Source organism: Kuraishia capsulata, genomic scaffold (genome assembly GCF_000576695.1).
Source record: "Kuraishia capsulata CBS 1993 genomic scaffold, Kuraishia_capsulata_scaffold_6, whole genome shotgun sequence".
NCBI classification, from domain to species: Eukaryota; Fungi; Ascomycota; class Pichiomycetes; order Pichiales; family Pichiaceae; genus Kuraishia; species Kuraishia capsulata.
The window spans coordinates 31252-46744 of NW_019172955.1; the positions used below are offsets into that span (position 1 = coordinate 31252).

The following is a 15493-nucleotide window of genomic DNA, read 5'->3' on the forward strand; positions in this document are numbered from 1 at the left end:
ATATATATATATCTTTACAGCTCATCATGGAAGCAGGAGGCGACTCCGTTGCAGGATCGACTTCCTCGGGCTATGCTTAATTTCTCCGCATATTTCTCCGCCCATAGCCGCTAGTCGGATTATATGATTTATTTTTAAAGTAAATGCACCTCCCTGCATGGGTGAGTGCTTGCTTAAATTGATTACCCAACGAGTCATATTAGAAGTTGGTTAAATGGTAGTTCATATGAAAGCAGTGACTTTTCATTGACTAAGCTTAATTGATAATTGACTTTCACATAATTTCCGAGAAAATATGGAAAACAAGCGGGGCCTCGATACCACAGTAATATCCGATGGGCAATAGAACCGTAAATGAACGACCCAAAAAATATGTCAATCAATGTTCGAACAAGTAGTCCAATCTCTTGTTACCATCGTGTCTGTGTGCAGATATATATTCTTCCTTCTGTTCATCAGAAAGTTTGCTCCATTGCAGCTCTTTTGTCTTATTTCTCCAAATGTAGTAACCCTTGGTGAAAAGAAAAAGAGCGATGTTCATGACGCAAAGTCCAATAATAACACGATTTCCTCTGTGGTAATGTGGGGCATCGTCGCTGCGGTAAATATAACTCGCTGCAATATTAGCAAGCTGGACACCAATGTTTGACATTGGAGAAGAAATCGCCCTCGCTCTAACAGAATAAGACACTCTCGAACACCAGGATACAATAATTGCTTGGGCCGAAGGGTTTCCAATGGCGAAAAACATTATGGCATATTGTGCCCATGGCTTCAATGAATCTGCATGAACATATTCAACAATAACAACAACCATAATCCACAATTGCTGCATGGTGCAGACTAGAGATCTCTCATCCACCGCCTCGGATAGCAGAGTAATGGCAACTAGTGTGATGCTGGACATGGCTTCTATCGGAATATTCAAGTAGATGATGGTGTTTCTCGAAAAATTCAGCTTCTTCAAGTTGATATTCAAATACTTTTTGATTGGATTTTGAGGGATTTCAAAGACAAAAGAGAGGATAAGAACAGGCCAGAGATCAAAGTCACTGAGAGTCTTGAAGAACTGTTTGGGTGTGATACCCTCCCGATTATGCATATCAGATTTTGAGGGATCATCACGTAGAAGCCTGTTGGTAATGATTTTTTCTTCTCGTTCAGTGAAGATACCGTTTGGATTAAACTTGGTTTTTGTTTGTGTGGGGCCAGGAACCATGAAGAAAAAGGAGGATATTCCAATAGCAAGTGTAATCAAGCCATCGAACAAAAACAACCATCTCCAACCTTCTTTGCCGTGCAAACCTACTTTCAAAAATGCGATGGCAAGAAGATTACTGACGATCCCTGAGAAGGCGTCAACAACCCAGAAAAGCGCTAAACGGAGACTCATTTCTTGTCTTGTGTAAAAATAAGACATATACTGAACTGAATCAGCAATGAAGCCTCCTTGAGCAACACCAAGCAGAAACCGTAACGCCAAGTACGACTTACTACCGTTCACAAAGAACTGGAATAAGGCGATGAGACTCCATATAACAACTTGGATTGGAATCCACCAATCAGGTCCAAACTTTTTGCCTATCATTTGAGAAGGGATTTCAGAGATGATAAATCCAACTGATCTAATTGTGTTTCCGTTATTATAGTCATCAGTTGAAAGGCCTATGTCTTCCAGCAGTCCACCCGCAACTGCAGAACTCAAATTCCCTCTATCAAGGTTTAACGCAAAAAACAGGGCACCAATCATAGTGAAAATTCTGAAATCAATTTTTCTGGTCAGTGCTCTATCCTCCTTGAAAGTCCATCTGAGATAGGGATCGAATGATTTATAGTTCTCGTACTGCTTCTTAGGGTAGTACTGTTTGACAACCTCGAAATCGGGGTCCTCGAAATACGACCTTCTGGTTGCAATTTGGTCATCGTTGTTTTGCTTTTTCTTAAAGAAGCCTTTGAACTTGAGAGACCAGCTGTCGTCGAATTGCAGTGGATCTGCCAGTTTGTCAACGTCGTTAGGCTGATAGAAGATATATTCTTCTTCCGACTCCTGCTCTTGGCTGTCTGAATGAGAGTATGCTTCTTCTGCCACCACGCTGACATCTTTATCCTCCAAGGAGCTTCTTTTGTTCCCGTCGTTACTCATTTTTGCTTGTTCTCAGTGTCTAGAGGTGCTTCACAAAGATATTCGCAGCATACCTCTTGAACTATCAGAGCCTTACCCAGATACATATATCTTAATGTGGCCGCAGACAATTCCCTGAGTAACTGTGGTGTTTCTTGGTGTATCTTTTATTCGGCTTCCTCTGTGGAACGCCATAGCGTGCGTTTTTTTTGCTATGAAAGTGTGACATTGGCTTATCGTACCAGATGGTCTCACTTAATTGTCAGATATTGTGCAGATATTCAAAGTCCGCCTGGCTTTCTATGGCGCGTCTTGAATTGAAGCCATCTCGTTTGGTCCGTTCTATGGGAGGTGTGTAAATTCGTTTTTTGCAGCACAAGGCTCACCATCCCCGCGTCGGTCTTTGAAAAAAAAACCAAGAAGAGGTGAACAATTAGAAATTTTCCACCTGGAAAGAAGCCATTAGGTTCCATACAAGATGCCGGTACAGTTCTGGCGTTGGTAAGCGGAAATGGCAGATTGTCGGCCGCTCATCGGAAGGGTTCACTACGACGAACTGATATAATTGCACTAATAACGCGTTCTTTCCGTTTTGTTGGAAGTATTTCGTAGGACTTTCGTGAAGCCATGAACCAGCTTGACAGAGATCGCAATCTGACAACATATTGAGCCAAAAATGCTGATTCCTAGCGACTCTTAACACAGTGGATATTGGTGTCGGCTATCGGGAATTTTGTCCGCGTTTGTGACACAATTTATGCACCTGTCATAAACAGCGCGGAAAATCTTAGTTAATCGCCGCCTCCGAGAGTCTTCTGCCGACACCCGCAAGTGTCGTCTCACCGGGTCCCGGGTATATTTTGTGAGCTGTGGCTTTGCAAGACTGATAAGGACAAGAAGAAGCCAGTTAGTTTTTTCTTTTGAATTCCTCATAATCTTCACTCAAGCATATTTCAGATGCACTGAGAGATTACTGGATTTTTCGCCGACGTGCTTCTAAAAATATTCTTAAAAACCTTGTTTTGATCAGCATTGAATGAGCAACAATTTTACAAAAATTTAGTTTCTTTAATTCAAAAATAAAGATTAGTGATATCTGCTGGGATATGGATCGATTTACATGACTGTTTTTCAGGATATTATATATCTTCCATCGCTGTCAAGGCTTGGATGCAAGATAAAGAGCTGCGATGGCCATGCGGCAAGGAAAAAAAGGTTATCAAATGGGGGCATCAGGGCTGGTCCTTATGTTTGATTAATGTGCTTGACCTCTTAAAGTATTTCTTTGAAAAAAAAAGTTTAAACCATAATAGCGGGATTGAAGTATCAACCATTAAACAGATACTTTCTCTTCGTGGTTAGAAAGATAAACCTCAAGCTTATCTTTAGGAATGACGTCCTCCAGTGTTTCATCACTGAATTCAAGATCTTTCTCCAGCTCGGTGGAATCCTTGACCATACGGAAAGCAATTGGAAAAGCCATCAAGATACCAAAACATATGATGCCCCATGTGGTTCCAAAGATTGCATGATATTCAACAAGCTTCCAGTCCATAACATAAATCACAATTCCTCCGATACCTTGGACACCCTTGTAGAATCCGGCAAAGATGGACAGCTTTCTGGAGTTATTAGTCAAAGAACCAATCAGCCAGTAGCAAAATGTTTGATACACGGCATCATATGCGCCATAGAACATGTACAAAAACATGACTCCAACATAACCAGAGGTATCCCAATCCATGACAACCCAATCATCTGCAGAGGCTTCTTTTCTTGTGTACTGTTTGGCAACTGCGTATCCACCTCCCCAAATCGCCATTGTCAACAAAAACAGAACAACGATACCAACCCGCGCTCTCTTTGGTCTTGTGAGATAGGGCATGTCTAGAAGGTATCCAAAAAAGAGCGCACCAAACATTTGGCATAACCAGTACAGCAAACTGTTGAGTGATCTCGTTCTTGTGTCAAACTTCGCGGCATTGAGATCGTTTTGTTGATAGGTGTAGAAGAAGTTCGAGGCAAAAAACAACGGAAACAATGAAAGGATGTAAGTGTCAGTTCTGAAAATACTCGCAAAGCCACGGATCTCAGACTTCCAAGAGGGGTTCTTTTGGATGATGACTCTAGTTCCGTCTGACTTGATAACCTTTCCAGCAGGTAAAAGGAAGAGAGCAACGACTGCTCCTAAAAACATGAGAACCATGAAGGCCGCGTAGGTGCCATTAGCAACTGGCTTAGCGGTAGTAACATGTATGTTGTTAGCCAGGGGGATAATGGCTCCAATGACGGCTCCCAAGTTGAAAATAATCCAGAAAACTGAAATGTACTTTCCCTTGTTCCCTTCAGTAGGGTATGACATCATAATCGAACCTTGAGCACTCCACAAGAAGTTACAGCAAAAACCAAGCAATGCACCTGCAAAAATGACAAAACCTCTGTTGGCTGTAATGTTAAAGCATAGGAAGGAAGCAGCGTATACGGAATAACCAATACCACCAAGGGCCAATGTCCTGTTGACACCAAGCTTGTTACAGATGGAACCGTAAAAAAACCCCAGAGTAGACACACACGAAAGTGACAAACTGGCAATATTTGATGTAGAAGTGTCAACTTGACCACCACCCTGCTGGTGTTAGTATTTGCGACGAGTAAACTGAAATGAATGTGTACTTACACCCATACCCGAGAGAGAGTTGTACATTCCCGGGCAGAGAAAGCATACAAATGCAGTCATCAATAGTTGAACAAATGAGGCATTGTAAGGAAGGCACTTGAAAGCACCTAATCTAAGTCTCTTGGTATACCAGCCCTTGTTGTCCTCGTTAACCTCATAGATGTCAACACTTTTGGATGATAGTTCTTCCAGGTGTGTCTCAATGAGCTCCGGCGATTTGGTTTCTGACATATCTGTAACAATTCAAAAGCTAGCGCTATATTGTTGTACGTGAGGCAATGTCAAATGAACGGCTTCTTTGTACCTCTATCGCCTTATAAAGACAGTGTCGCTGATACTGGAGATAAGATATGCTTTAGACAACGAACGTAAGTTGTAAACTGCAAACCACCAATTGCAAATTGAAACAATTTTACTGATAACGATAACAGCGTTGCAGGGGGGTCAGACGTAATTTGTACAAAATGATCATATCGCAAGTTGTAGCCAATGGGCTTATACAAAAAATTGACTGAAACGATCTTCAGTCCGGCTTGGAGAGGGCGAGATAAGAAATCTCTTATCGATCCCGTAAATCTCAATTGAAGCTAAGCATTACTGTTATCGCATAATTAAATTGTTGCAAATTACAACAAGCTATTATCCATCACGTGTTCAATTCAATAAGCACGAAGAAATCGACAAACCGTGTGGTGGAGTGGCATGCTCTATTGGCATAAGCGTGCAAAGGTTTTATGCTTTTGTAGCAGACCCCAGGATAAGGCAATGCAGGTTTGTCTCATGCACCCTTTGGAGGTTTTTCCGAAAATACTCGGCCCGCAAGCGTCATCATCTCAAGTAACACCTCAATACAAGGCATGGACTTTAACTCCAGAAATGTTGCTGCAATGAATTATCATTGTTCTTTGACTTCATTATATTCATGATCTTTACATGAAATGTACTCGTAACTTGCTATGACCGGCTCCTGTAAGCTTGGGTTAACGGCTGATCTACCATCGGTCAAAGCATGTCACGGCTAGATTTAGTAAATATACCAGATAAGGGTTAGATACGTGAAATAGCAACCACTGAGAACTATCTCGTAACAAAAATGAAACCAGTCATCTGTTCAAAACAGACTAAGAAATTCCTGCTATAGGGGGCGCGGCTTTTTGATTTATCCGCAACCCCATCTCGGACTCTAAAACGCGTCCCGATCCCTAGCTTGAGCTTCAGGTGGCTAAGTGGCATCGAAAGATCGGTATAGGCTCAATCCTGTTGGTTCGTGATATCACTATTGAACACACAGCATGGCTCCAAAAATACAGGCGCTGCCATCTACAGGTGCTCGCGAAGCAGATGAATACGACGAGGAGCTAGATGTCACTATCTCAAAAGTTGGCCAAGTGGCGACTTCCAAAGTATCTCCTCATGTGTTCAGCATGGCACAGTCCAAGATTTATAGCAGAAAGCATGCAGATTGGAGGGATGACTTCGTTAGAGATGGTTACGCCATCGTTAAGGGGGCCGTCCCAGAGGAGCGCGCTCTTGCTTACCGCCAGCGAATGCTCGACTACATCCAGAGTTTCGACAACCCCGAGTTGGACCTAAACGATAGATCTACCTGGATTGCGCAGAACTTACCTGCCCACGACGAGCACAACATTTTTTTTTACTACTGTGCCAGCCATGAAGATTTTGTGTGGGATGTGAGAAGGGAACCCGGAGTAGTTGGTGCTTTCTCCAAGCTTTGGGACACCGAGGAATTGCTTGTATCGTTTGATGCATTCAATGTCTCGTTTCCAGGGCGTCCAGATCGTACCCCTTGGGAGAGCTGGCCGCACACTGACCAGTCTCCCTTCAAGAAAGGTTTACACTGTGCACAGGGAATAGTCAATTTAAGCAAGGCCCAAGGCCCAGAAGATGGCAGCTTGATTGTGGTAAAAGGCTCTCACAAGTTTGTGGAAGAATTCTATGAAAAGGACATTGGTGAGGAATACTGGGAGCAAGTGGATTTTTTCGTGTTCTCGCAGGATCAGCTCCAGAGTTTTTTGGATAAAGGATGCGAAGTGGTCAAGCTTGACGTGAATCCCGGTGACTTGATTCTGTGGGACTCGAGAACAATACATTGGGGTGGAGAACCCTCCCCAAAGAGTGATACCATCAGGACTGCTGTGTATGCCTCCTATACGCCCAGATACTTTGCTACAGATGATACTATTCGGGTGAAAGCAAAGATGTTTGAAAATTGGATGGCCACCACTCATTGGGCTCACGATAATCTGAGGCCAAGAATTGATATTCCTCTGCTTCCGGACGGCACCGTGGATCCGAGAGATCGTAAAGAGCCAAAAAATAAACCAGAGATTACAAACCAGCTACTCAAACTCGCTGGTGTTTGTCCTTACTAGGTTGCGACCATCCACTACATGTTTTTTGACTTTTCAAAAGCTAAGTTTTTGCAACGAGGAGTCTCTTTACTTTGACGCTAAGCTTTAAGTAAAAAGTCCCGCATTACAGCGATTAGAGTACCATGACTGTAACATTGCAGACGAGGGTCAACAAATATAACTTTGCTACACTCACAAATTTACACCCCAAGAAACAAAAAACAGGTATACCGCGTAGATAACAATGCGAGACTCATCTGGAATGAAATACGCAACGAACGGATTTTTCCGCCGATGGATATCTGCCCACCTCCCTCAAGCCCACCTTCAATTGCAGATATTACTCTAGACGATATGTCAATCTCACACCACCCATCGATTTGTGCAACGTTGTATTTCGCAACAAACCCCGAGGAGCATTTTGGGATATAGTGGATACCCAAAGAGGATGACGTAACGTTACTGATAAGGGGGGGTGGAGGTTCTGAGCACTTCTACGATAAGATCGATCCTGCAGGTGTATAACCCACTATTTTTCTTCGAGCCTCCTTTCCTCGTCTTTCTATTTTGCAATTAAGATGACATCCAGAATAATCCCTCCCACACCTACGGAAACAGCAGAAGAGCGCGATGAACGGCTGAAGTGGTGGAGAGAGGCCCGTTTTGGGATGTTCGTTCACTACGGCCTGTACTCGAACATGGAGGGTATCTACCAGGGAAAGAGAGTGGCATTTGACGGGGCTGAATGGTATCAAGAGAGGACTGGGTTGTCTTCTCCTGCGTACGAGAAACTGACTACAGATGGGTTTAGCGTTCTGGAAGATGCCGCAGAGCAATGGGCCAAACTTGCGAAAGACGCCGGCTGTGAGTATGTCGTCTTGACGACTAAACATCACGATGGGTTCTGTCTTTTTAATTCCGATTCCACGGATTTCTCAACAAAAAATCTGATAAATCGTGATATTGTTGATGAGTTTGTCCAGGCTTGTCGAAAGTACGGTTTGAAAATTGGATTCTACCATTCTGTGTTGGATTGGCATCATCCGCAATACGACTATACCAAGTCCACTCTTTTACCATACCCTACGGACGAGCGAGCTAGGGTAGATGGGATCAAGCGGGACCACAGTAAGTACCAGGAGTACCTGCATCATCAGGTCGTTGACGAGCTTCTCACCAGATATGGCAAGATCGACATTATCTGGTTTGACTACTCTGCAATGGATTTCGACGGGGATGAAGCTTGGAAATCTGTATCACTGACGCAGAATGTGAAGAAAAAGCAGCCTCATATCATTTTCAACAACCGTCTTTACAGAAGACCAGAGGGGGGGTTTTCTGGACAGGAAGTTGACGATTTTACCGATCAGATGGATCCTAGGTATGGTGATTTTGTGACTCCTGAGCAACACATCCCACCGCAAGGATTGGGCAACGTGGACTGGGAGGCTTGTGTCACCATGAATTACAATTGGGGTTACTCGAAACTCGATACCGACTGGAAATCGTCAGATGAGCTCATTCAGAGTCTCTGTGATATCGTTTCAAAAGGAGGCAACTACCTCCTTAATATTGGACCCAAGAAGCATGGCGAAATCCCGGTCGAGTCTGTGGAAAGGATGACAGAAATTGGCGACTGGATAAAAACGAACAACGAGGCCATCAAGGGCACCAAGGCTGGCCCGTTCAAGACGCTGCAAGAATGGGGGAGAATCTCTACAAAGCCAGGTATTTGGTATTTGATGATCTTCGACAAATCTGCCCTAATTGAGCTGGATCTGTCTACGCCAGTCAAGGACGTATCTCTGCTTGGAAACAAAGAGGCTGTCGAGTGGATTGGATCCGATGAAAAGTTGACAATCGATGCCGGGAAACTGTCAGAGTCTTTGAAGTTTCCCGTGCTGAAGGTTGTGTTTTAGTTACTTTGTTTTTTGTCTTATTATGAATAATATGCTCACCTGGCATTATTGTTGCAGCAGTCCATTGAAGGTTGTTAACGTCCCTGATGCGTCCCACTGCATCTTTGCGCACGAGCCACGCTTCGGAAAGCATATGCTAAAAGGTATATTTCGAGTTCATTGATAAAACAAACAGAATGAGTTGTTTTTGTGCAAAATATCAAATTTGAGTTAAAGTATTCACGCTTTTGATTTACCCAATTTTCCGGACATGAAATTCTGCAAAAACTAGAATTTTTCAAAATTATGGCAAATTGAGAAACGCGGACACCTGTCTACTTCACGCAGATATCATAATCTCTAAGTGAGATTACTTTGAGTCATCCGAGTTCGGAGGTCATTTAGCACAGGTCACTAACAATAATAACTGATTCTTTATTGAGTCTTCAAATCACTTTTTGCTTGTTCCCGAGATCGTTGAAGAGTTGCATTTTCGCCAGGAGCCGCACCAGATGCTGCATCAGAATGGAAGTACCATTTCACGGAAGTGTCAACCAAAACCTTCAAAATTTCTCGACGAACTGCCACAAAAGTGTCCGGTTACTCATATTTTACCGAAACAGACAATTAAAGTCCAATCAATACTCGTAGGAAGTCTTAAACGAAACCGAGGGGACCAAGCTTAACCGGTCGTTTCGGGTCATCATTGACCCAGAATAGTTGACGCGTGCCACGACTCTCTGCTTCTGAGCTCTATGTACATATGACCTGCACTCTGCTCTTTCACTCTTTCATTACCAGTTCCCGGCAAAAAAACGCAAGCCATGGTTGAGATAAAGCAAGTAAAACTCGACCTTCTTACACCGGGCAAGGAACTCGGTGTTCTAGATAATCCAACTCCCAAAATCTCTTGGGAGCTGGTTGGTACTGAGAAGAACTGGCTCCAGGGAGCCTACCAGATCAGGTTCAAACTATCCAACGGAGCGATTGTCAACTTCTCCGCTGTGAAGTCTGAAAAGTCAACATTTGTGGATTGGCCTTGGGAGGACAAAAAGCTTACTTCCAAGCAACAATTTGGTGTTTCCGTTCGCGTTGCTTCAAGTGAAGCTCCGGATCAGTTCTCTGAGTGGAGTGACTTCTTCGATTTCCAGGTCGGAATTTTGCCTACCGATACTTGGGAACCAAAGTTTATTGCTCTGAAAGATCAAGAGACTGCTCTACAAGAACCACCGGAAACTCTGTTTAGAAAAGAGTTTCATTCGGCTGGTGATATTGTATCTGCTAAGGTGTATAGTACTGCCCTCGGAGCCTATGAGGTTGAAATCAACGGATCTAAAATCAGCACCGATTATCTTGCTCCTGGCTGGACCAGTTATCACAACAGATTGCTTCACCAGGTTTACGATGTGTCTGAATTTTTAACCAAGGGCGACAATGCAATTGGAGCCAGGGTCTCTGCTGGATGGTGGAGTGGTCATTTAGGCTTTGAAGGTGGTAGGTCCAACATCTACGGAACAAAGAGAGCCATTAGTTTGCTGTTGGAAATTGTTTACACTGATAAGACTGTAAAGCAGGTGATTACTGACGAATCTTGGCAATCGTCCTCGGGTCCAATTGTGATGGCCGAGCTTTACGACGGAGAAACCTATGACGCAAGACTCGAGCAAGACGGCTGGTCTTCTCCAAAATTCGAAGCAAAAAACTGGTCTGCCGTTGATGTCGTTGAGTTCTCTGGAAAGTCTATTCTTCCCCAGTCATTTCCATACATTCGCTGCGTGGATACTCTGCAGCCCCAGGAACTCATAACCACCCCAACAGGAAAGAAAATCTTTGACTTTGGGGTAAACATGGTAGGTTTTGTGAGGGTCAAGAAGACATATGCACCCGAGTCTCACACCATCGTATTGCGTCATGCTGAAGTTTTGGAAAAGGGCGAGCTTGGAGTGAGACCATTGCGTCTGGCCAAGGCTACCGATAGCTACACGTTTAGTGGAAAGCCAGAAGGTGAAGAATGGACGCCCAGATTTACCTCGCACGGTTTCAGATATTGTGAAGTCAACAATTGGTATGGTGAATTGACCAAGGATTCTGTTGAATTCGTTGTTATCAGCACTGATATGACTCCAACTGGAACTTTCGACAGCTCCAACACCATGGTGAATAAGCTTCATGCCAATGCCATTAGAAGTATGAGAGGAAATTTTGTGGGATTGCCAACTGACTGTCCTCAGAGAGATGAGAGACTTGGTTGGACGGGTGATATCTCTCAATTTGCACCAACTGCGTGCTTTTTGTTTGATTGTGCTCCTCTTCTCAGAAACTGGCTGCAAGACCTGTTTGCTGAACAGAAGGAAAACAATGGTGTTCCACCATTGGTTGTTCCCGATATAGTTGAAGGTCTCTTCACCTTAAGCGAGGGATGTGCTATTTGGCAAGATGCAGCTATGTTGGTTCCCGAGGCACTCTACGAAGAGTACTCTGATCCTCAAATCCTCGAAGAGCAGTTCCAGAGTATGGTCGATTGGATCAAGGCTCTTCCAAAGCTCCAAGACAAAGTCCTCTGGCGTGAGGTTACAATTCAGCTGGGAGATTGGTTGGACCCAACTGCTCCTCCAGACAATCCTCTTTTGGCCATGACCGACGCCAGGCTCGTGGCTGATGCCTATCTCTACAAGATCCTCACCGTTTTGATCGAGACCTCCAAAACTCTGGGAAAGAGCAAGGAGCTCGAATATTACACCTCCATGGCCGAAAAGTGCAAGAAGGATTTTGCCGACGAGTATCTGACTGTTTCTGGAAGGTCTGTTTCCGACACCCAATGTGCCTATGCCCTGGCTATTTGTTTCGATCTTTATGCCGACCAAAACCAGGTTGACCGTGCAGGTAAGAGATTGGCCGAAATTGTCAGAAAGGGCAAGTTCAAGATTGGATCTGGATTTGCAGGAACTCCGTATATCACTAAGGCTTTAACTAAGACTGGCAACTCAGACTTTGCCTACAAACTGTTGTTGCAGACCGAATGTCCATCCTGGTTGTATGCCGTTTCTATGGGAGCAACCACTATATGGGAGCGTTACGACAGTATGCTACCAGACGGATCTATAAACCCCGGTGATATGACTTCCTTCAACCATTACGCCTTGGGATCTGTTGCAAGTTGGATGCACTCGGTTATTGGTGGATTATCTAAGTCTGAGCCAGGTTGGAAGACTTTTAAGGTTGAGCCTATTCTGGGTGGTGGGTTCACTCATACGAAGGTTACCCATCGTTCTCCTTACGGATTGATCAGTGTTTCATGGAAACTGGATGGTCTCGACTTCTCGATCGAAGTTACGGTCCCACTCAACTCTTCCGCAGAGATCGTTTTGCCAAACGGCGAAAAGAACCAGGTTGGTTCAGGAACTTGGTCTTTTAGCTGCGTCTTGAAAGAAGAAGATTTGACTGATAAAGTCGAACAAGCTGAGAAGGACGATGTAAGTTTGAGATTCTGAAGGGTGTGGTTATTCGTGCAAAAGTCTGGTATTTTGACATACAAAATCTTTACAATGTTTTTGAAACTTTTATCAGAAATCCTAACTTACCGCCCCGCATCATACATAGTTTGCCAAAATTGCCAACATTATTTATAAAACTTTTTGAGACTCTGTCTACTCCGACTATTGCACATGTTAGAATTTGGCAATGTAGCTTCCGTATGATACCTTCTTCAAGTTCTACAATTTCTCAAATTCAAAGCCATAAGATATGCAATGTTCTGTATATATGTCCCGGAACGGCTTAAACACCAGACCAGAAGAAAGTCTTCTCGATCTCAATAGATCCAGCAGACACAGTCTTGTCAGAAGAAGTACCAACCAGAATCTCGTATTTATCAGCCTGGCAACACCATTGCTCCTGGTAGGCATCAAAGTAAGCGGTGGCATACTTGAGTGGAACACTGATCTCAACAGTCTTGCTCTCACCGGCAGGAACAAAGACCTTGGTGTAGTCCTTCAACTCCTTTGGTGGACGGGTAATCGCAGGAGCAGTAGGTGCAACATAGACCTGAACAACCTCAGCACCATCAATCTTGCCGACGTTACTGACCTTAAGGCTAACCTTGATGTCAGATTCGGTTTTCTTGACGGAGAAGTCCGACAATTCAAAGCTGGTGTAGGACAGACCGTGACCGAATGGGAACAGAACAGGTCTGTCAATGGCCTCGTAGTATCTGTGACCAATGTATACGTCTTCACCGTAAAGACATTGGTTGTTGTTAGACTTGAAGTTGAGGTAGGCTGGGTTGTCCTGGAATCTGAGTGGGAACGAAAGAGAAAGCTTTCCCGAAGGGTTGTAATCACCGAATAGTACATCAGCAATAGCGTTACCACCTTCGTTACCACCAAACCAGGCTTGCAAAACAGCTGGAGCCTTGTCAGCCCATGGCATCTCAACTGGGGTACCAGTCTGGTTGACAATGACAGTGTTGGGGTTGGCCTTGAGCACCTCCTCGACCAACCTGTCAGTCAGACCAGGCAATTTCAGGTGTGGTCTGTCGAAACCTTCACTCTCAAATTCCTGGTTGAGACCAACACAAAGAACAACCTTGTCGTTCTGCTTGGCAACCTCCACAGCCTTGAGAATCTCTTCTTCAGCAGAAATGACTCTGTCGAAGCCGAACTGCAGACCACCAGCACCCTGCAGGACCTGAGCATGCTCATTCCTGACAGTCATGGTTGGAGCAGAACCAAAGACGATCTTCACATCGTAAGTCTGACCCGCCTTCAAATCAATGGTACCAGTTTGTTCAATAGTTCCCGATCCGAAGAACGATTGACCCACTGTCTGCTTGGTCTTGTTGTCGACAACCAATTTACCATCAACGAAGAGCTGAGCAGTACCTGAAACAGAAAGACCGAAAATGTAAGTTCCGTCTTCCTCTGGGGTCAACTTACCTTCAATGTGGAAGAAGAAGTAGTCGTTCTTGATCTTTGGGTGAAGGTAATCGAAAAGCAACATGTAAGAGGTGGTAAGGTCTAAGGTCTCAATCAGCTCACCATCTGCTTCTTCAGTTCCGTAAACCTTGATTGTGTAACCCTTAGATCCGTCTGGGCGGACCAGCTTGTCACCGAGAGCAGGCAGGTTCTTGTAGGTCTGACAACCAAGAGCGTAGGCCGGATCATAGTCCAGCTTGGAGCTGATACCCTCGAAAGGAGTAGTGGTGTAATAGGCATACAAGGAAGCAGATCCACCACCACAGTACGCAGCATACTTAGCATTTTGGCCAATCACAGCGATCTTTTCGGTTGGCTTCAATGGCAAAAGTCCCTCCTTCTCGTTCTTCAAAAGAACAATGGACTCACGGCCAATCTTTCTGAGAAGCGCAGCAGTCTCTGGGGTGTTGTTGCTAGCGGTCTCAGGGTCAGTTTCCTTGACACCCGATCTGCCACACCACTTGACCAGCTTCAACACATTTCTAACTCTGGCATTGAGTTCGTTGATGTGAATTTCACCAGTCTTGACTCCGAGAGTAACGGTAGATGGAACTCTGCAGGCTGGAGGACCAGGCATCTCAATGTCCAGACCACCCTTGATGGAGCTCTTGGAATCGTACACACCGAACCAGTCGGACATAACGGTACCATCAAAGCCCCACTCCTTTCTGAGGACATCGTCTAAAAGGAACTTGGATTGCGAGCAGTGCTCACCGTTCACCAAGTTGTAAGCAGTCATAAAAGCAGCTGGCTGCGAGTCTCTGACAGCCAATTGGAACGGCAACAAGTAGATCTCTCTAAGAGCTCTTGGCGAAACAATTGAGTTGACACCATTTCTGTTGTCTTCCAGATCGTTACACACAAAGTGCTTGATGGTGGCAGCAATTCCATTGTCCTGGATACCCTTGATAACGGCAGCACCAGACAGTCCGTTCAAGATTGGATCCTCACTGAAAGACTCAAATCCACGACCTCCATTTGGTCCACGGGCAATGTTGGTGGTTGGGCCAAGAATCACAGAGGCCGCCTTGGCCTTGGCTTCCTTAGCCATCAATGCACCTGCCTCTTCAAGCAACTCCTTCGAGAAAGTAGCACCCAACGCAGTTCCACAAGGGAAACAACCGGCTGGAACACCGTTGAAGAACTTCGTTCCTCTAACACCGTTGGGACCATCTGAAAATCTCAAACTGGGAACACCCAGACGCTCGATTTTGGCGGTGTGCCAAAAATCAATACCGGAGATGAGCTTTATCTTCTCGTCAAGGCTCAATTGCGAAAGCACGGAATCAATATCTAAATCAGAAGCCATTTTGATAAACCTAGGAAAATTTGAGGATAAGCGAAGGTTATTGATAGGAAGAAGAAAAGTAAGGGAAAGAAAAGAGACAAGAAGTGGAAACTTGTAGGTCTCCGGTGGCAGGGGCGATCAGTGGTCCGTGGTTGAGCCCCGA

At 44.6% G+C, this 15493-nt stretch overlaps 6 protein-coding genes across 6 annotated transcripts; 3 read left to right on the plus strand and 3 right to left on the minus strand.

Moving 5' to 3' along the window:
- Positions 1-379: 379 nt before the first annotated feature.
- Positions 380-2143, minus strand: KUCA_T00004755001 (uncharacterized protein; the record flags this gene model as incomplete). The annotated part of the gene is made up of 1 exon (XM_022605651.1): positions 380-2143. One exon carries the CDS (start codon positions 2141-2143, stop codon positions 380-382), a length of 1764 nt encoding a protein of 587 aa, XP_022460760.1.
- A 1312-nt stretch (positions 2144-3455) lies between these two features.
- KUCA_T00004756001 (uncharacterized protein) lies at positions 3456-5030 on the minus strand (the record flags this gene model as incomplete). The annotated part of the gene is made up of 2 exons (XM_022605662.1): positions 3456-4751; positions 4800-5030. The coding sequence occupies 2 exons, from the start codon at positions 5028-5030 to the stop codon at positions 3456-3458; spliced, it is 1527 nt and encodes a 508-aa protein (XP_022460761.1).
- Positions 5031-6091: 1061 nt separating this feature from the next.
- On the plus strand, positions 6092-7192 carry KUCA_T00004757001 (uncharacterized protein; the record flags this gene model as incomplete). Its single annotated transcript, XM_022605673.1, has 1 exon — positions 6092-7192. One exon carries the CDS (start codon positions 6092-6094, stop codon positions 7190-7192), a length of 1101 nt encoding a protein of 366 aa, XP_022460762.1.
- A 557-nt stretch (positions 7193-7749) lies between these two features.
- Positions 7750-9090, plus strand: KUCA_T00004758001 (uncharacterized protein; the record flags this gene model as incomplete). Its single annotated transcript, XM_022605685.1, has 1 exon — positions 7750-9090. One exon carries the CDS (start codon positions 7750-7752, stop codon positions 9088-9090), a length of 1341 nt encoding a protein of 446 aa, XP_022460763.1.
- An 803-nt stretch (positions 9091-9893) lies between these two features.
- KUCA_T00004759001 (uncharacterized protein) lies at positions 9894-12560 on the plus strand (the record flags this gene model as incomplete). Its single annotated transcript, XM_022605696.1, has 1 exon — positions 9894-12560. The coding sequence occupies one exon, from the start codon at positions 9894-9896 to the stop codon at positions 12558-12560; it is 2667 nt and encodes an 888-aa protein (XP_022460764.1).
- A 286-nt stretch (positions 12561-12846) lies between these two features.
- On the minus strand, positions 12847-15351 carry KUCA_T00004760001 (uncharacterized protein; the record flags this gene model as incomplete). Its single annotated transcript, XM_022605707.1, has 1 exon — positions 12847-15351. The coding sequence occupies one exon, from the start codon at positions 15349-15351 to the stop codon at positions 12847-12849; it is 2505 nt and encodes an 834-aa protein (XP_022460765.1).
- Positions 15352-15493: the final 142 nt, after the last annotated feature.